The 21,962-nt window shown below is 41.3% G+C and overlaps 1 protein-coding gene across 1 annotated transcript in view; it reads left to right on the forward strand.

Annotated features, from left to right (window-relative positions):
- The window catches only part of LOC147657008 (laminin subunit alpha-1-like), a 69,219-nt gene that overhangs the window by 34,323 nt on the left and 12,934 nt on the right, over window positions 1-21,962 (forward strand). The window contains exons 3-9 of the mRNA XM_086912092.1: window positions 11,134-11,376; window positions 13,064-13,294; window positions 18,570-18,731; window positions 19,112-19,408; window positions 20,244-20,504; window positions 20,725-20,972; window positions 21,168-21,402. Of these exons, the coding sequence (XP_086768218.1) occupies window positions 11,134-11,376; window positions 13,064-13,294; window positions 18,570-18,731; window positions 19,112-19,408; window positions 20,244-20,504; window positions 20,725-20,972; window positions 21,168-21,402 (1,677 nt within the window). The remainder of the gene's footprint in view (window positions 1-11,133; window positions 11,377-13,063; window positions 13,295-18,569; window positions 18,732-19,111; window positions 19,409-20,243; window positions 20,505-20,724; window positions 20,973-21,167; window positions 21,403-21,962) is intronic.

Raw genomic sequence — 21,962 nt, forward strand, 5'->3', positions numbered from 1 at the left:
TCTCTCTTGTTCCATTCGATCTTGTATTTATAATCTAACGGATCTTTTCTTTCAGAGATTCCAAGAGATGGATTAAATAAGACAATAAGAAAAAGCGGTCGAATCAAGGGGGAGGGGGGATTGATATTAAAGGAAGAATTGTTCGAGATGCGATTTCTTCCGCCTCGTTACATTCCACGCGCATTTTTTCCACCGTCCTTCTTTTCCATATTCTCCCATCCACTCTTTATTTCCGTTTCTTTCTCGCCCATTTTCTCGCCGGCCATATTCCCCTTGTCATTCTCTCGGCCACCTCTCGTTCCTCTCCCCTCTTGGCCCTTTCTTCGTCCGCGGCGCGCGCGGCACCGGTGTGAATTATTATGTGGAGCCGCGGTCGAACCACGGAACTCGTTATTAAGATATTTCGGAGCCCGTGATATTATCCCGTGGCCTCGCCTCGTTCCTTACGCCGATCGTGGAAAGGAAGGGAAAGGAAGGAAGAACACGGAAGAAAGTGGAATTCCTGGAAATCGATTTTTGAATATCCTTCGAAAGATATATCACGATTAATCACGATTTTCGCTCCCATAAATGTACTCGCCAAACTTTTCCCAACTCGCACTTTGTTACTCTATCGTCCACTAGAATATTTTCTGGATATATATAATTTTATCATTTTATCCTAGTTTTTTCGAGTTCGAAAATCATGATCATTTTCTAAAAAATCACGATCCTTTGAATTGGAAACTTTTACAAATATTGTGATCAACGACGATGAGCCAACTCCTGACCTTTTTCTTCGCCTCCACGTGTAATTGAAAATTACAAAAAAAAAAAAAAAAGAAAAAGAAAACAGAGAGAACAATAAAATATCAACAATCCGAAGTCCACTTTCGACAAGGCGAAACAGGTCGAAACAACAGTTTCACGTTCGATTAACCCCACGAGGCTCGAGGTCCAGAAAAATTTGTCGGTCACCCGGCCAGTTGTAAAAGTTCAAAGCGCTGGCTGCTCACCACCGTAACAGCTGTCCAATTAGCGCGTTCGAGGCCGTCGTAAATTCCTGTTCGATGACCGCGCTGCTTGTAATAATCCGCCATTTTCCGGCCAACCACCACCCACACTTTTTTTAACACAGTGGTTTACAAAGGTGGGGAAAGTTGAGGAAAAAGTAGAATCGAGAAGTTGGCTCGTGATAAATCCCCCCCTGGTTCGAAAAGGAGGTACACGGCCGGAGCGCAATAAAGGGAGAAGTTTTCTTCTGGCCGAGCCGTGCATCGGGCTGATTTATAACGGATATTAGGATTGTTTATGTGGACGAGGTCGCGCGTGAAAATGCGAGGATCGTGACCGGTTGAAAAGTTGTCCAGGTGAAAACGGGCCGACGATGATGAATCGGCCGGAACTCTGATACTCGAGATACTCTTGACGATGGGAAACGCGATGTTTCGAGATATATTACACGTAGAGACGTGTTTCGGAAGTAAAGATTAGGGCGGCTCGCATCTTCGTCTCGTCCATTCTTTTCGAATCGCGGCCATCGTGAGTAGCTGGGAAAAAAGATACACGATATACGCAATAATACGTATAGCGGATCATTACGACGGAAGAAACATGGACGAAATTTCGAAAGTACAGTTACGTAAGCGGGGATTGATCGACGAAAAACCGCAAATACTAACTTATAAAAAAAGAGGAAGAAAAATCGTGATCCACATATCCAAATATTCATAAACTTTCTAAATTTGATAAATTGGTGAAGAACACTAAGAAAAAAACGAATCATGGAGTATCCTCTTCCCATATTCATCATCGTGATAAGTGAAAAATAGCCCGCCACGTAGCTCGACGGTTCGTTCACGCGTGTTTGAGGGGCGTTAAAACGCGACTCGCGCCGCAATTTTCCATCGTTCCCTGCGTTTAACGTGATCTGTCCCTGCTACGTGGCGCATGTACACACGATCGGGGCGGCTTCACGGCAATTAAGCCCGTCCCGCTCGGCTTCTGGTTATTTTTAAACCGTGCGTATGAGGTGCACGGGTGAGATGCACGTGCGCGCAGCCTAGACGTTGCATTAAATAATTGCATTGGGGCAGGTGAGGGGAGGAAGGTGAGGGCGCGACGTCACGAGCCGATTATTTCACCTGACGTTTCAGCTTGCTTGCCCTTTAATCGGTCGAGACCGATCGAGCCGTTTCGTGCACGTGTTGCGCTTTCCAACGATGCTCCCGTCCTCTTGTGATCCGTACATGCGTCTGGACTAAGGGATTGCGAACTATTAAGGACTATTTCGTTTTTAAAGGCTGGAAAAGTCGCGATACGGTATTTTATTGAAGAATCTTGGTTTAATGAAAAATCGTGTGCAATTTATTTCTCTCTTCGAGTAAATCAAATTTTTCGTATTGGTATTATTTTGGTATTTTTTACAACGATAAGGATAAAGAAGCATTAATTGTTCTCTTGTTTAGAATTTCGTTCGATCTCATTACGAAGTTATATCGGGATATTTGTGCAAAATCAATTTTTTACAAATATGGTTATTAAAGAAATATTGGCGAATATATACTATAATTTTACAATCACAATATATTTATATATATTTCAAATTGTTGAAAAAAATCACTTCCTCTCGTTATCATACGTTTAATCATCGCTTTTACCATAAAACTTATCTATTCTTTCCAACATTATACTTTAATTATTTTCTCGTTTTCTTTCCATCTCACGTGTATTCTATAAACATTTTTTCTATATTCAAATTCTCCATTCTAATAACTATAATATTTCCACGTTACGTCCATTTTAAACATTCTCCTTCCCCCCCCCCCCCAAGATTACGAAATAAACGACGAATAATAAAAAAGAAAAAAAAAAAAAAGGATGCACTCGTGGTTAACCGTGGCATATCGGCAGCCGTTATCCAAGGCAAGTTGTTCGTTTACCTCTCGATTCGAGGCGTGATCGTTGGCGGCAAGGATGCTGGAACAGGCGGAAAAAGAACGAATGCAATAGCGAGCCGTTTATGGAGGAGGGCTTATGTCGCGCCGCAGGTATATACTGGAGCAGGTATTTTACCCGCGCAGGTTGTACACGGTACCTGCATACTTTCGGCTCCTCGGGCGCACGTAGCCGATCCTACGTACAAGTATACGCGTCGTGGTCCCTCGAGAGAGAGAGAGAGAGAGAGAGAGAGAGAGAGAGAGAGAGAGAGAGAGAGAAAGAGACGAGGAGAAAAAAAGGTGAACGGTTCCATGGGAGAGAGATCCCCCACGGATGCTTCTCGCTCTCGAGATGCTGATTTCGGCGCGAAAAGATCGTTTTTTTTTTTTTTTTTCCACCAGAAAGAATCGTGGTGATTGTCGATGCTTAATTTAAAATCTCGAGAAAGGTGGATTATAAGATTTCCAAATCTCGAATCGAACGTGTCTGTTCTATTCCTTCCGTCAGAATTCTCGTGAAAGCGAATCGAGTCGAGTGAAATGGACGATCGAGGACCACCCAAAATCAACGATGATACGTTTCCTCGAACGTTTTTCGGCCGGTAAGGACGATTTGGTCGGTAACAAAGCAAAGCCCCGTGAAATGGCTGGGAAGAGCGTGCATCCTCTTCGAGGATCGCGCACAATACGCACGATGTAAATTGGGCAACGTCACGATTCGTAATTAGCAATGTAAACGATCCTTTCAAATTTTTACGCCCGGCCTGCCTCGTATACTCGATAACGGCCAATGATTTTCGCCATCGTTTGGCAAAAGTATTTGGTATTTATAACCAAGATTAGCGCGCGTACAATAAATGGTATTATTAAACGTATTGAATTTTAACGAGCTGATAATGAACAATATATATATATATGAAAAGATTGTAACGCTTGCCACAGATGAAATTCGAAAGTGTAATTTATTACACGATGGAGAACGCGAGTCCGTAAGGAGGAAATTTAAATTATAAATTTATTTTTCGACGAATGGACGTATATAAGAGAGAGCGAATGAAACGAGCGATAAAAATGATTTTGAAACGAAGAGCGGGCCGGAAGCGGGTAGAACGTAATGTTGTACACAATTGGGCACAGTGCACGCGCTCAAAGGTGCACGGCAAAAGATTAATGATCTGTAAGTACGGGTCCGCCATTTGTTCCCCCATTCGGCGGAAGTTTATATCGGATTCGAGCTCACTTCCTCGTGTCCCAGACTACTAATTTCGCCAACAGCCGCTTGTACACGCTGTCGCGTATATATCCGCGTGGATTTCCAGTTAACGCTGCAGGCCAACCTTTTCACGGTTCACGCGAATTACTTTTGGCAATGGTGGCATCGCGAAACGGGGTCCAAGCCAAGATCACGTTTGGCAAGGGACCAGCAGGGAATCTCCGCGGCAGCAGACCGCGCGGAGTCCGCTTCTCGATTTTCAACGCTCGAGCTTTTCGAGGTAGACTGTCTCTCTGAAACACACTTTGTGCGCAAGTGCTTGGAACATGTTTCGCAAATTTTGAGGACAATGAACATCTTGGCGCGCAAACACGCGCGTTCGCGACGAGAATATTTTTGGATTTTTAAAATTACGAAAGAAATGTAACGAGAGTGGTATACGTGGACAATTTTTTTTCTCCTTGGAAAAGTTCATAGAATGGAGTAGAAAATTCTCTTCGACGAGGTAGAGATGTGTAATTTCGATTTAAACCCGCGAGAAGTTTGTTAGAAGGTCATTAGAAATCCTTAATGAGTTTCTAATTATAATGGAAGTGAAAACGGTGGTTGTTCGACCACTCTTCGCGTATTATGTTTACCTGTTGTACACCTTATTTTGATAGGGTGTCATATCGCGGCTACCACCTTTCGATTCTCCTAAGCCCGTACACCCAGCGCATACGTGCGCGTGAAACAAGCAGACTTAGATCGTGGTATCGTGTTACCAAATGGAAGGTGGACGTATTAATTGCAGATGGATTTAAGGTAACGCGAGACGACATAATCCGATTATGAGACTCGTGTCGGCTAGACGTCAGTTTCGACGACGAGGATTTCTGGTTGAATATAGGGTTACGGGATCTTGTGGTTCGTCATCCCATCGTCATCCCTTCCCTCCCTCTCTCTCTCTCTCTCTCTCTCCCTTTTTCTTTTCGCATCGTAATCGCATCGAATTTTTACGAAACTGTTGTTATTACGAAAACACCGGTATAACTTTCAAATCCACACCTCTTGAAATTAAATCTAATTTGACTTAAATGTCTAAGATGAATTTCCAATTTCGTACACCATCGCTCGGGAGCTGAACGCTAACTCTGAAGCCCGTTCCGCGAACGACGTGGAAGAGGAGAAAGAGAAGAAGAAGAAGAAGAAGAAGGCAGAAGGCCTAGTGGAGGTTGTATCGTAAACAGATCTCGCGTCGCGTTGTTATCCGCGATAGGATCTCGAGAAGCGACACCTCTGTACGCGACTTTATACGCGTGTCTCCACGCGAGCTTTTCGCACGTGTCGCCGACAATAAGCCATTGTGTATGCCATCGTTTACCACCGCTACTATTTGCATCGCGATCTGACCAGTCAAACGGTTCGAGATCCTAATCTTTTCATTTCGACCACCGTTCTCGGAGAACGAAAGTGAAAAACAATTCCGCTAATTTTTAATCGTACTATTTATCGCGAAGTAAATAAGTGAAAATTTATAAAATATCGTTCTATTCCAAATATATATATATACACATATATCAATTAAAATGCTCTGACAAATGATCCAAAAATACTTCAATCTCGTTGTAGGAATTCATTTTTGAAAATTATAATAGCTACGAAAACAAGTAATATATTGTTGACATCAAAAAATGTGTTCGATAATTGTTCTATCTTATCACCTTTACGACAAATTTAGGAAAAAGGCCGATTAAAATAATCTATCGATCGATAACCGAACGTAAACGCCGATACAAATTATCGGTCAATAAACTCGGCCGGTATAAAGTTTGTTAATCGGCTGCCGGTAAGTAACGCACGCATTGGGATTCAGGCGTAAAAGGCGAAAAACGAAACGAGAGAGAAAAATCTCCTCTCGAGGAATATTTCTTTCTCAAGTGTGCAAAAAAGCAGCAGATTTTTCGAAAGTCGGAACAAATGGAGCGTGGTAAAGTATGTGGTATCGTTGCCAATGTTTCTCACGAGTCACGGTGTCGGGCATCCCTTTATGGGCGAGACGCGAGACCCCCGCTGAAGCGAGGCTAAGGGGCACCACTAATAAATTGGCATTGTGCGCTATCTTGCAAGCTCCGTAAATGGGGTGCGCCGAGGTACGAGCGGCAAGAAAGTTTACCGGAGCTGAGACGGTTCCTGGAGCCGGTAAGGCTTGAAGTGCTCCTCTTTGCGTGGCCGAGACTCGTTCCTCAGGGTCGGAGAGGTTTTCATCGAAGAAAGGGCGACGTTTGTCGTTATTAGAATTCTTGGACGAGCCGGGTTCCGAGGAATCCGTTGTGGCAACATGTGAGAAAAAGCCTTTTTCAGATGCTGCGCTTTCATAATAAATCGAATTTCTACCCGACCATACTCGATGCCTGTTTATGTTTCAAGCCTTGGTTTTAATCCGCTACGAATAAATAAAGAGACAAATATTTCTGAAGGGAAAACAAGCAGAGAAAAACAATTGACGATTTTTTACTCGAATCGTAAATAATCAAACAAAAGTGTGTTATTGTTAATTTTCAAACTCAGACTTGGATTTAGATTAAAAAAAGAAAAAGAAAAAAAGATGAATAAATATCTCCAAGATAAATAGAAAACGCGAAAATCTTGTTTATGAATTATACGTACACGAATATAAGTTATAATAGTTGGCGCGAAAGTCTCTCGTGTGAAAATTGCCAGTCCATTATCGCCACAGGACTTTTTACTCGTTCCTGTGTATATAACGCTCGCGCGGTCAGAAAATAGCGATTGCCCGTGTATTCAGAATATCTGCCCTACACCGAGAATAGAGCGCGCAATTTACTTTGGCGTTATATCATCCGACGCGTGAAAACAAAAGTACTATAGAGGGAAGGTAGGAAGTGGGGATGAATAGTAGCAGCGGAATGATGCGGAATGATTCGAGCTCTTTCTCCGAGCTACCGATAAAATTGCAAAGCGGTCGTTCAAAGCGCCGGAGCAATAATCGATTACACAACCGACAAACACGTTGAAAAAATTATTTATTGTAAAATCGAAAAATTTCTTCGTGCGAGCAAATGTAACGAGATAAATTAAACGGAGGATTAAATAAAAAAAAAAACTGTTTCGACAAAACGACACAGCTACTATACTTGTACAAACGGAGGATAAAATCTGTTCCATTACAACCGCAATCTGGCTCGATCTACACGCATTCTTGGCTAAGGGATCGGCGACCCGACGTCCCATCCGATCATTATTGACTTTCTTCGTCCGCCGAGCTTCCACTATAAAGCCATTTCTGTCATTCGATGCTAATACCGGCCGCATCCTTACAAGGCTGCGTGGATGTGCTCTCGAACCGAGGCGACTAGTCGCCGACTCGATCGTGGGAGCCTTCCCCCTGGACGCGCTTCTTCTCGGCCCACTCTCGCGCTCTGTCCCACCTTGCAAAAAAATCGTGTTTCTCGGCTGTTTGGAGCGAGATCGAGCGTGACGGTTGCGGTCGTGCTCACTTTTCATTTTCTTCGAACCGACTCGCAACCTTCCTTCTCCCCCCACCATCTTTTTTCACCACGGCCACGTTCAAGATTTAAGATTAGATCGCGACTATGAGATGTGTATAAATCGAATTTAATTCACTCGCAATTTGTAAAATTTTTAAGTTTAACGTAGATCGTTATTTGCGCGTTTGTTCAATTTTCAAAGAAATTTGAAGAAAATGATAGAAGATTGGGCTTGGATACTTATCTGGATGCGAACAAGTGAGAACAAGCAATTTCTACGAAGCATGAGTGTAGTCGAAGTTTTCACGATACTTTACCGTGTTGGAAAGATCGCGTTGGATCAGGTGCGTCAAGTACACTGCTCTTGACGTGTTTTCTTGCAGGGTCATCCAATCGAGTCTACTATTTACTCCGAGGTATAAACGCTTCTGGCCCTTGAACCGAGAAGACCGGTTCCAAACACTTTTTTCACACGATCCGTTAAAAATTAACGCCATTGCTCGATGACTTCATATTCCTCGATTCTCCACAAATTCTTTTTGCTTTTCCCAAAGAAATTAACAAGTATTTTTCATCTTTCTTCTTTCCTTTTATTTTTTAAAATGGTAAATATAATCATCATATTTCACTTTCGAGAATCGCTCAATCTTGATTCACTGGCTTCAACTCGCTCTTTCTAAATTTAAATCGTTATTTGTTCAATTTTGAAAAAAATGATAAAAGATTACTTGACACTATTCGTCAACGCGTCTTTTTTTTTTTTTATGGTTATAAAATTTTCTTATACTCTTACGTAATACAGTCGTCTACTCGCAATAATAAATTGTTTATCGTTCAATCCTTTTGTTATTTATCTACTCGTCGAACGATTTAGATACCTGTCTATCAAAAGTTTCTTAAGAGTCCATTATTCGCATCACTTGAACGCGCGTTAAAAATAATCATGAACACGAAATCAAGCATCAAACAATGTTCCATTCTCGTCGAAACATAACACGGCGTAGAAAACCATGCTTGTTTACCTTTCGTTCATCGATGTCCATCATGCTGCGAAGAGAATCCAATATACGCGCTTGCAACGAAGAAGGGATCAACCTTGAACTCGGAATACACGACCTATCCCATGACGAGACACGCGATATGCAGAGAGTTGAAGAAGGAGACGAACACGTGCACCCAGTGTAAATATTTAGCCTTTGAAACGTTTGCACGCTGCGTGTGGTTGCTGCGCTAACTTTCTTCCTCCTCTACTTTTGTCCTCCGTCTTCTCCTCGAGGCTCGATTGGGCACACGACAATCTCGACGAGTAAATATCGAGCACGAGTCTGGATCGTAAATGGATTAAAAAGCAACGATTTTCGAAGACGTGACAGGCCTTTGATTGATACGTCTCGTCGCTTTATTAAATGGCCAACTGTTATTTCACCTCGATGACCGTGATACTTGTGATCACTTTTTGCCCGATACGTGCCCAGCTTTCCAACACGAATCAGACGCTTATTTCCATTTTTCTTTTTATATCGCTACTTTCGGCACGTGAAAATCCGTGAATCGTTGTAATTATTTTACGTACATGGATGTTTTTATATACGAGTTCCAAACGATTGGGTCGTAAGAGAGTGAAGAATCAATTTTGAAAACGAAACTTCATGTTTGTCAATATAAATACGGATTAAGATTCGAAATATATTTATATAAAATAACAGGGATCTCTATCTTTTATTAACCAAAAAATCTCTCGAAAGGAAGACACTTCGATAGCACCAAGAGCAATATATTTATCAACGAAGTACTGTTCATTGGTGGAAAAAAGTCTCGCGAAAGGATCTGATTGGTTAATTTAGAAAGAAATGCCTATTTTTACACGTATTTTTCTAATATAATATTTATCGTATATATATATAGTAATCTAAATTTCGACGCATTAGCATAGGCATAGAATCCAGAATATTCTAACATTCGTACGCATAAGACACATATAGATAACATTATATCAAAATAATTAATAGTTTGAGAAAATATTTTAGTTTCCAATCTTAGATAATTATCCTAACTTCATGATATAACTCACTAGCTCTTCTGTTGTGTGTAGCGTGCGGTGTCAGGCGTTTGTCAACAAAGCGTTCGACAAAGAATATCACGTTTCAATGTCGTCGCTTCGTACATGAAAAAAAACAATAACAAAACATTAAGAGTGGAAAAAGAAAGTGAGCAGAATGGTTGGATTCGAAAACAGATGTATTCATCCTTGATATTAACGAGGCAGATTTCCACGATTCGACTAGTTGATTGCGGGGCATCTACATGCGCGGAGCTCGAGGCAGCAAGAGGATCGGATAATTGAGCGTCCGTTTCCTGCGGATTCGAGCGTTTCAGAGCGAAGTCCTTAGAAGGAAGCGGAGGCCGGCGGTATCGCGGGCATGCGATCTGTCTTTATGGACCGAAAGTGGGCGTCGGTCTGGGCCTCACAATGGCCGCGTAACGACGACACACAACGGGGACAACGACAAAGACGGGCCCGGCCGGAGAGAATGAGGGACTCCTCCTGTCTTGTTAACTCGACGAAACAGGGCGACGCGTGTCTCTCCTGTGACGCGGCCACGTCCGACCGACGCCACGTTCGGGATGCGAATGATAGTCCTCGTGAGTTACTGTGACCACCTTTCGACAAATTATTAAAAGAACCAGAAAAGTCGAATGGTCGCGTTTATTTTTCTGCACGGACGAGATGGTGGTCTTGCTTCAAATGCGATAAACAGTGAATTTTTATATTTCCATTTTGATTCTTTCTTTTTTATTCTCCGGATCGAGAAAGATGTTTTTTTTTTTTCAACGAGAAGTGAATTAAATTTATAAAAAGAAAAATTGTTGCAGCGGCGATATTTCGTTGGCTCGATATCGCTCGATTGTTCTGTTTAACCGTTGAGAAATGAATTTCATTCGATCGCGCGAGAAGCACAGTTTTTTAACGAGAAATACCGAGATACGTAAATCTCGAGCGTATTAACGGACGTATCTTGGATTATTTGTTGGCGCGGCGGGAAACGTGGTAAAAGTCGGATGGATTGTGTGCAATCCGCTCGGTGAATTATTCCATACGATTTCTGCGTGGTTGGAATTAATTATCCGGTAGAAAATTCAACGTACACCGCGGGGGATTCTGGCAAACTGCAGGGTATCTATGAATCTCTCTGTCCTCTATCTCGCTTTCCACTATTGCACTCACGGGATAAAATGGCTCCAAGTATCGTAGGCGTCTTGCACACCATTGGCGATCCTTTTATAAGGCTAGACATCGCGTTGGACGATCGGAATATTTCTCCTTCTCGCGAAGATGAACGAATCGACCCCCCTACACCTTGAAAATTACTCGCGTATTCAAATATCCTTCTTTACTAATTGTTACTTCCTGGAAAGCCAGACTTGAAAACGAATTTATGATACCCGTAATCTGTGGACGAGATTAATCATTACAATTTTATTTAATGCGATGCGTTCTCTGTCTCCGTAGGTGTATCAAATAGAATACGTGATAGTGAAGGCGGCGAATTCACCGAGGCCGGCCGCCTGGATTTTGGAGAGATCTGTCGACGGTGAAAATTTCCAGCCGTGGCAGTATTACGCGCCCAGCGACGAAGAATGTTGGACGCGTTACTCCGTCCCTCCTGTCACGGGAAAACCGATTTTCATCGGTGACGACGATGTGATATGCACCAGCGTCTATTCCAGACAGACTCCTATGGAAAACGGAGAGGTGAGGCTAATTTCATTCGATTCCTAAAAGAAAACTTGCTTGAGTCCTCGCGTTTAAGATTGTTTGAAGAGAAGTTTGAAGAATATCGAGCCACTTCTTTCTTACCCGATGCGTTTCGTTCCTGATTACTCCTAGTCCAGGACTAGGTCATTAATTATCGTTTGTCTCGAGCAATCGTCGGTGTAATTATACGATTAGTCGGCCGACGCTTTGCCAAGAACTTGCGGATAACTCGCGAGGCGGAAACGTCTCCTCCAAGGTATTTCCTCTGCAACCCAACTTTTTCTCCCCGTATCCACTCGAGCTCGAGTTATAGAGTGATTTCAACGCGATTGAAACGAATCTCTGTATATAGAAAAATTAACGATCGTTAACGGATCGTTGTGACAATTTGTCTCCCATGCATAATTTAATAAACAGGTATAAATCTTCGCAATTCCTATAATTTCCAATTTCCAATTTAACCGTTCTCTAAATTGCAAATCTCCATTCGTCGTCTGTGCATAATAACGGGATTCCCTTCCTCCCCTTGCAACAAATCTCATTGTCGCCGAGACTGAAAATTTATATAACGGAGCGAAAACGCGAGTGGCATCTAGCCAGGGAGGGGGGAATTCTCGGAAGAGCGGAGAGGATAATTAGAGCTTATGGCCGTGCACGAGGGCAGGCGCGCACGAGATCGGTTTTGTGTAAACTGGACGAGAAGTGGAGGAGGGGGACGGATCGATGGCGGGAAGAGAGGAGGTGGAAAAGGAGAAGGAATCGGTGATACAAAAACGGCGATCCCTACATTCCGGCCATGTATGGCGTAGGCACACCTTATATGGGGCTATCACGTACGCACTCCTATCGTGGCAGCGGGGGGAGGGGGGAGGGGGCAGCTTTACGCTTCTGTACAGCGCGCCACGGATCGGGCGGGAAAAAATGGGAAGACGAGGAGAAGGGAAGGCGGTGTGTACACGTTCCCTGGGTGATATGATTTTTCAGTTTGGACAAAAAATGAAGAGGACGAGTGTTTCTTTCTTCACCGAAACAATAATAAATAGAGATGTTATGGAAATCATTTGGCTACCGAAATATTTGCCTTTAATTCTGTGAAACTGGTAAACGCGGTTTCTTGGGAAAAGATGTTGATTCTTTTCAAGAATCTTATTCGTCATTGCTTTTAATTCTGAATCGTAACTGGTTTTAAGAATTACTTGTAAAATTAATGCGGCATTGGTGGCGGAAAGACATGTGTTTCCCATATCGAAGAATGAAGAATTTCCAGCGGGGCAACAATTTTCGACGCGAAAGAAGAGAGACATCTTATTCGTCCCGAATCGAAGCGACACTCGGATCGATAATATAAGAAAAGGTTCGTGTCCGCGATGGCATTAAACGGGAGAATCGAGGGAGTAAATCATTGGCGAATGAATGGTGCCGCGCGTTAAGTAGAAAACGCGGCCCCCGTAAATGGCAGTCCGCGGCTCCTAATACGGAACAATTACACGGAGATTTCAGGGAATAGACGCGCCTACACTTTCCCATGTCTCCTTCATTTCCAAAGATTTTTTTCACCTTATTCCACCCGACGATTTACCACCCGCTCGAAACGATTCGCTCTTACCACACGTATCGTAACGATAATGAATACCCGTGAAATTTTGCAATTCCCTCCGACAATAACGAGCAACGGTTTCTTCAGATCCATACCCATCTGGTGAACGGTAGACCTGGTGCCCTGAATCACAGCACGAGCCTGCAGGAATTCACGCAGGCGAGATACGTACGGCTTCGTCTTCAGGGTGTTCGACGTAACGGAGAGACGATCGCTGACAAAAGGCGCGCTTTCTACTCGATAAAGGAGATTAACGTCGGCGGAAGATGCCTGTGTTCCGGCCACGCTGGCAGATGTCGCTACAGCGTCCAACACGGGGTGAGTCCTTTGGAGAATGTTTTCCTTTTACAAATTTCAAATTCTCTCGTGATCGAGGGTGGGTTAGTCGTTAACCCTCATCCGTCCATCCATTTTCTCGACTTGAAACGAAAAGATGAAATGAAAAGATGATTAATTTTATTAATCGCTTTGTTGAAAATAAATATATTCACGCGATAGATTACTCGGGTATTTTCCAAACGTATCGAATTTTGATTCGCATAGATTGTGTGATGTATAATTGTACGCAACGCGGGGGGGATCTAATAATACGTAATGCATTAGATTGACGTGTTTTCTGTAACAAATGTTACATATTTTATCCTTTAGCGTTTATTAAACGTGTACATTTCGTATTAAGAAAACGAAAAGTCGCGAAGCCTCGGATTAATTTTTCTACAAAATAACTAGGAATAACAATCTGTCAAATTGACACGAAGTACGGATGAGAGTTAATAATAATACCGTGTGATTTTCATAACTAACCGTGTATTTTATTTACTTTATTATAAGTTAAATGTCAATAATATGTAATTTTTGCTACACGCACTTGTGCTTTGTAATTTGTCAACGCGCGTATTCCGTTTGTCAATCGTGTATACACGCGAGAGTATACGCGATAATTACGTTACATTAAATGTATTTGAAACTCGTACGAATTTTATGCCTTACGCGTTATCTCGAGGCGAGAGTTACGAGCCCTATAATTCACGCGTTTGACTCGTTTTAAATTAAAAGTCGTAAAATTCACATATTGACTCGGGATGAACGTTGCAAGTTCTGCAATTAACACGAGCGTGGTAGCGTTGCGAGATTTCCCGTCGAGGAATCACAACCGGATTCGTTCTTCCTCCTCTCTCGCCAACGTTGAAAACGTTTCTCGCTGGAAATTCAATAAAGCTTTTAATTAGAAAATTTTTTAACTAGAGACGACATTAATTTCGAATATCAAAATATTCTTTCGTTATTTATTCTTCTTCGCCTCTTCTTCTTCAAACAATATCACTATTCTCCTTTGCTAAAATAAATATATCCAACTGGTTTTGCGCCAACAGTAGACTCGTTTCGATACCTCTCTCTAATTTTATTCCAAACTAAAGAAGAGAATAAGTAATGTAAAGAGTGAAATCTGAAATCTTAATCGAACGATTCGTCGTTTAACGAAAAACGAAAAATTTAGAGAGAGCTTTAATAATCGCGAAAGAAGCGAACTTTTTACGAACAAGAGAAATTGAGCATTAATAACCCGTTGAAAAAGTTAAAACTTGTTAAAAATTTCGAGTTAAAATTTACCTCGAATAATTATTTATTATAGAAATAACATTCATCATTGTTACGTTTCGAACGATAAATCAACGGAGCAAGTTCAATTTTGTTGTTAAATTTTGCCCATCGGTGGCTTCCTGAGAGAGCGAATGATCGTCGCGCGTTTCCACTTCCTTTCGGACAATTTCCTCTCTAAAGTTAGACCGGGAATAATCTGCGATTCGAAGGAGCGGCCACCGAGGTCCAGGAAATAAATCTGTCGGAAATGCCATAAACTTGTCAGACCTTTGTCTACCGTCGCTACTAATGGCAGGATCGCCTTCGTTTCCAGTTCGTTCCCCCGTTAGAGATTGGCCACCGACTATCCCAGTTTCTTGCATCGTGGAACGAGTCGAACCAAATTTTTCGGACGTCGTTTTAACTTTTTCTTTTTTCTTTTTCCCCTATTCTGTCTCGCTAATGAGAGGTAAACGTTACAAGGAAGGAAGAAGGATTTAGGTCCTTCCTTCAGGATTTACGATCATTCTTGCGATTTCTCTTCCTGTCCGCGCGTAATTTTCCTCGAAAGGGGAAAGAACTTGCGTAATAATTGTCCCCGAAGATTAATTATTTTTGTGGGAAACTCATACAAAATCGATAATAAGAATCTCGTATATGTTATTAGTATCCAACAATAGCCACTAGTCTCGAGCTCGTTTCGATCCTCGCCGACTATTGTTGTTAATCGTATTGTATTGCGAAATATCGTTACGATGATGCACGTTGATCATTTTCTCGTTATTCGAAAAATTGGAAAAATCGTTTCTCAAAGTCACTCTCACTGTTCTTCACGTTGTCATCGAACGCGAGTTTCTTTAAATCGTGTAACTCGAAAATTATTTATTCGTATACGTGAAAAAATAATGGACGATCGATGAACAACAAAATCGGACGGATGGTTGATCAAAATCGATTCACGATCGAAGCTCCCTCACCTTCGAATTCGATTAGAATCGAGTTTTGGCGTTGCTCACCGTAAATTGAATTAATGTTTTTTCGAACAGGCACGCGGGCCACGCCATATCGCGAATACGCATCGCTGAATACGAGGCGGGTTGCCCTTCAAGTATCCCAGATATTCTCCGCGTTTTACGTCTCAATTAAATTATCATCGTTCGTCGTGCAACCCTTCACTCCTCCCCCCTCGATATTTCTCGATGCTTTGATCGATCGACTTTGGTGGTATCGATCGAAAAAAAAGAAAACATCGATCGCATAAAGTGTGGACACGCTGGATCGGTGGCAGTTTATTAGAATTAAAAAAAAAAAGAAAAAGAAAAAGAATCGTGGAATCATTCTCGTATTATTGCGGGGCGCGCAACTGACGTTAATTAAAGACTGGGTGCATCGATCTCACTAAATCATTCGATAACGTTTCATTGAAGTAGCCAGTCGTTAACCGTTTTCCTCCCAGAGGGGGAGATGGATACGTCGTCTATTCTGTGTCGTGAATGGTCATTAATGGAAACACAATGAGGCCTGTGATGCGTGGTAAAAAAAGAAAAAAAAAAAAAAAAAAGAAAGAAAAGAGAAAAGCGTGAGTTTCTGATTCACCAGCTCTCCCATCTGGTGCTGAGAATATCTCCCGAGTTACCGTATAATAAACACGTCTCGTAAAGCGTTATCGCTTTATGGGTTTGTAATATCGCTCGTAGTGTACGATGGATCTTCCTCACAATGGATCTTTAATAATTTATTAAGATCCGCGCGCTGTATGAATCGCGCGTATTCTTGGAATGGAAATTCATCTTCCATTCAATTTGCAATTTATTCGTTTATTTGTTTTCTTTTTCTTTTGCTACATAGTCTGGCAATATTGTTATCCAGATATGGGAAAAGATTGGAAAAATTTCTTGTTATATTCGATGCAAAAAAAAAAAAAGGAATCCTATGTACTCTTTTTTCTCGAGACGAAGAAGCGCGGTCGATAAATTTAAACAGAGAAAACAGAGGGTTAAACTCCGGCTACGCTTCCTTCGATTATTTTATAATCCAAATTCGAACCAATATTTATTCATCCTATCGAAGATAAAAACGAAATATTCGAAATTACGTCACGATAATTTAAAAATTTCATTCTATCGCTGCACGGTTCGTCGGTCGAATAATCGAAAAGGAGAGAAGCGAGATCCGCTCGTGGAGATCGATCCCGTGGACAGCTCGATCACGAATAAAATAAAAATGGAATCCGCGTGCGAATTAATGCGGCCGATAACGGGGAATCGGTTATCTTGACGCTGGTAAATAAATTTCGAAACGTCGGAAAAAGGAGATTGCGAAGGGGCGTGCGCAATACCGGATATCTGTATCGCGGGATACACGCAATAAAGAAGCATCTTGGCCGTGTCGCGATTTATAAAGCACGCCCGCCGATATCCATTACGTCTTCCGTGTTAATTGATTCGATGCTCGATGAGAGAAGCTCCGCTGGAAAGCGGAAGCGCGGTATCACCGGTTCACCCATCACTTTCTTTCCTTTTTCGCCATACGTTTATCGCGAAGGTTTTATCGTTCGTTCCTTGGAAATGATGCGATTAACGCGTAATTATTTTCTGCGAGGATTGTTATCGTTGTATGCGGGATCTATCTTTTTTTTTTTCTTCTTTCTTTCTAGAAACATCGTTATTGGATTAATTGTATCCATTGTGCGTAGAATAATCGTCCAGAATATTATTATATATCAACGTTGATTTTCTTTTCACGTCGAATATCTGTGAATATTTTTTAATATTTAATAATTACGGATGAATATATAACGCGTTAATGTAAAAGACGATTCTCTTCTATGTAGAATTTTTCTCGATCGTGAAAAGTAACGTTTTAAAATTTAAAACGATAATTTGATAAACATATGGAAGTATCTTTAACGCAAGTAATGAGTAAGTCTCGAAAAAAAAAAAATTGAAGCACAACATGCGTCGCATATGCGTGACGCTTGGTAGCTAATAAAGGGTTAAACTTTTCTACCGATTCATCGCGAAGACGAATATAATTTCGTAATAATTTCTATCCTTTCTCCAATATTCCAACGAGTACATCATTCGTTCTGTTCCATTGTTATTTTATATTCCCAAAAAAAAAGAAAGAAAAAGTGTAGTAAAACGACATAGTTTACCCAAGATTCGATGGAGAATCATCGAGTCGTTATTCCCAACAAGAGATAAAAGAATCGAGTATTTCACATATTCATTTCGAAGAAGATTAATAAGGTCGCATTATAAGAGGTGGTATTGTATATTTCGTAGCATCAAGAATGCGAATGCGAGCGCCACACGTGCGGCGAAAGATGCGAAAAATGCTGTCCCATGTACAATCAAATTCCGTGGAAACCTGGCACAGCTGCGAAGGGCTTTCACTGTGAGAAATGCAACTGCAATGGACATGCAACCTCGTGCAGATATGATCAGGATGTGGCCGATGGAAGAATGTCCATGGACATTCGTGGGAAATTTCGTGGCGGTGGCGTCTGCATTAATTGCACAGTAAGCCCGAATTTCTCGAGTCTCGTATTACGTGAAATTTTCGTTCGGGGGAGGGGATTGTTCGAGGAAAATAAAACGCGGGAATTCTGAATTTTTCGAATAGTCGTACGATTAATCGTGTGAACGTGGATTGCAACAAATTTTGCATCTTTTGTTATTATTTTTGTATTCTTGTCTCTTTTTGAACTAAATTCCTTCCATTCCTGTATAAATTCTGTGCTGTAGAATTGGCATCTACACTGTGCTTCCTTAGTTACAAATGGAATCTTTGTATTCGTCAAATCCAATCCAAAACTTTCTACTCAAAATTTCGTTTTTCTTAATCAATTCTTCTTCTATTAACTCTTCTATTGGAAAAAATTCATTCTACTCTAACAACTAATATACAGATTCCATTGTATATATATATATATATATATATATATGTCTAAAATAATTTTAAAATTTCAGATTTATTAACATTCGTCGGGTAAAATGATGTGTTCCAGGAGCACACGGATGGAATCAATTGCGAGAAGTGTCGAGTTGGTTATTACAGGCCAAACGGGGTTACCCCTGATGCACCTGAACCGTGCTTGCCCTGCGACTGCAACGAGCACGGTAGCACGGGTTACTGCACCCCGGATGATTCCTATACGCACATGGGAAAGGTATGCACGTGAAATTATACCGTCTCAAGAAAGATCTCAAAATTTTTTATTTTTTAATAAAACGTTTAATTAAAATCGAAATTACAACATATTTTAACTCGACCAACTTTTACTCTTCGAAAGATATAGAGGAAAAGTTGAAGAAAAATAAAACACTCAACTAGATTCCACATTTTTTTTTTTTTTTATAAATTCCAACGTTGTAACTTCAAAATTGAAATTACAATGTATATTTTGTAACTAAATATTGGCCAACGAACTTTTATTCTTCTAACAATATAGAAAGTAGTTTTTTTTTTTTTTACATTCAACAACGAAACTAAATGTATAAATATTAATTTTTGTACCATTCGCGAGTTTAAACACCGATCGTGTTCCAGGTAGCAGGCGCTTGTGATTGCAAACCGGGTTACTCGGGGTACAAGTGCGACCAGTGCGCTGCCGGTTACCGCCAGTTCCCCGATTGCATGCCCTGCCCATGCGATTCCCGCGGGATCCTCCCATCCCACGATTGCGAAGGCGATTGTCTTTGCAAGGCGAACGTCGCCGGCGAGTTGTGCGACCAGTGCAAACCGGGACATTTCGCGCTCACCAAGGAGAATCTCGATGGATGCCTTCCCTGTTACTGTTTCGGGATCACCGATCGCTGTTCCATCGCTAGATTGTCCTATTCTGCGGTAGGTTTGTTTGAAAGATCGTTCGACAATGTATACCTGGAATCGGAAGAAGGCGACACCAATTACTTTTTATCGAGAGTGTAACGAAATATCAATTACACCGTCGGTAACGTGGATCGAAAGTGATCAACCTGGCTTGGTGTTGTATAGCATTGAAATTTATACGTAGGTTCGTTCAAGCGATCAAAGAAATGAAAAGGTCGTGGCTTCGCGAGAAACGTATGGAAGGAGAATGGAAAGTAACGGGGTTATCGAAGTATCGAAGAAAAATCCGTATTTCGAGAACACGCTTAACGAGAAACTTACGACTGACAAGCGTAGAATGATCGTTAACCGTAGAAGGAACTAACGAGCATTTAAGAAAAGTATTCGAATAAGAAATACGCAATATGTGTAATATGTATTTCATTCACGTTGCATTGGTGAAAGTAATTAAAATTACAACATCCGATCCACTTGGGTTTGAACACCCAAGTCTTGCCACGGACCCGCCGCTCAGGCAGGTTTCAACGTGAGATGGATATCTGCATTTATCTACTCACGAGTAAACGACGACGAGTGGGCAATTATTTTATCGCATGACAACTTTCCCGTGTTGCATGTTGTACATCGAGTACTATTATCAATATAATAGCACGTTGTTATCGTTTTAACGCGAAAGAGGGAAAATTGAATAGGGGAAATTAAATCCCTAGTAAATTGTATTTCGAAACGAAATGTTAATTTATTTTCTTTCAATTTACGATTTATTATTATTATTTTTTAATATTTCAAAAAATTATTCACCTTTAAAAACGTTTCATTCGGATGATCCATTCTCGTCAATTATTTTCAGATATCCTCGATGGAGAATTGGCTGGTGACCGACATGAACGCAACCCGCGCGATTGTTCCTATTTTGGACACGGATAACGGGTGGCTCACGATCGCAGCGTTCGACGTCGAATACGATAGTCCGTTCTGGTTAGCTCCGCGAATTTATTGCGGTAATCGAATCTCGGCTTACGGCAGCAATCTTACTTATTCCGTAAGCTGGGTCGTTATGCGCGGTGACACCAGTGGAAAACCTACCACGGGACCCAACGTTATTCTTGTCGTAAATATATATTCTTAATATCGAATGATAATTGAAATTAGACGCTTGAATATATGAAAAGTGTATTTGACTATTTGACTATCTTTTTTATTCTTCTCGTATCCTTTTAGGTCTTCAATTTGCCCTGACAGGATTAGATCACGTTATTTTTATTTCTTCTTTTCTTTTCGTTTCTTTTCTCCTTTCTTATTAATCTTCCCTTCGTCTCGTTTCCTTACAGGGTAATAATGGGATGCGAATAGCTTACGGCGAGGAACAATATAATGGGCAGGAAGCGGAGATCATGGTGCCTCTACGCGAAAATGGCTGGTATCACGTACGCGGCGAGATTCAAGATATACCTACTAGGTTGAGAAGAACCGAATTTCGCGGAGATTCCGTTAGCAGAGTACAAATGATGAACGTTCTCACGGATTTGAAGTATCTTTTGATAAGAGCGCAATATCATTCCGAGCAGATCGAGGGAAGGTATGTAAAAACGTTGTTGAGTGGATATAAATAAGGATATAGAAGTAAAACTCGCGCTGTTCCCATTATACGTAAACAAGTTTTTGTGTACACAGAGGAGAAATTCTTCTGCGAATATGATCTGAAATTCAAGGTTAAATATGTTTATATGTTTATATATATATACACACACACACACACACACACACGTTTCAGTTTACAGTCAGCAGTCCTATCGACCGGAGAGGTTTCGTCCGATGGCGAGAATAACAATTTGGTCGAGAGTTGCGAATGTCCTCAAGGATATACCGGCTTGTCTTGTGAAAATTGTGCTTGGGGTTACGTAAAATTAATCAAAAACGGATCTGATTATCAAGATCATCACGTGTGCGTAAAATGCGATTGTAATGGGCACGCGAGTACCTGTGATCTTGTTCTCGGAGAATGCACGGTGAGTACTTTTATATTTATTCTTCAAATTATTAAATTAGATATTTTTTTCAACGAAAACGTGTTTTATTTTGTAATAAAATAATTGCTCGATATCGCGAAGAAAAACGCGGAATCGTCGAAAAATGTCTTTTCGAAAGAAAATTGTATTTCGTTCGTGGCCATGTGCTAGGACACGCGTATAGACAAGGAGAGAAAGTAGTGAGAAAAGGATAGAGATAGGGTAAAAATATTGAAGTCAGCGCCATCTTCAGTGTGCCGCAAATGAAACTCGGTGGGCAAGGACAGAAAATGGAAGGAAAAGGATAGAGATAGGGTAGGAATTGGCCACCAGCGCCATCTCTCGAGCGTTAGAGATATCTTTTCGACCGTAAATCTTTCGAAAGTACTCGAAAGATGGCGCCACTGTTCGATTCTTACTCTACCTTATCTTGCTTCCCTAAAGAGATGTCTGCGATACTCGAGAGATGGCGCCAACGATCGATTCCTGTCCCTATCTCTATCCTTTTCTTTCTATTTTCTATCCTTGCCTACCGAGTTTCATTTGCGGCACACTGAAGA

Source organism: Apis florea, unplaced genomic scaffold (assembly GCF_048593485.1).
Source record: "Apis florea isolate Af1SG1 unplaced genomic scaffold, ASM4859348v1 contig_3367_pilon, whole genome shotgun sequence".
NCBI classification, from domain to species: domain Eukaryota; kingdom Metazoa; phylum Arthropoda; class Insecta; order Hymenoptera; family Apidae; genus Apis; species Apis florea.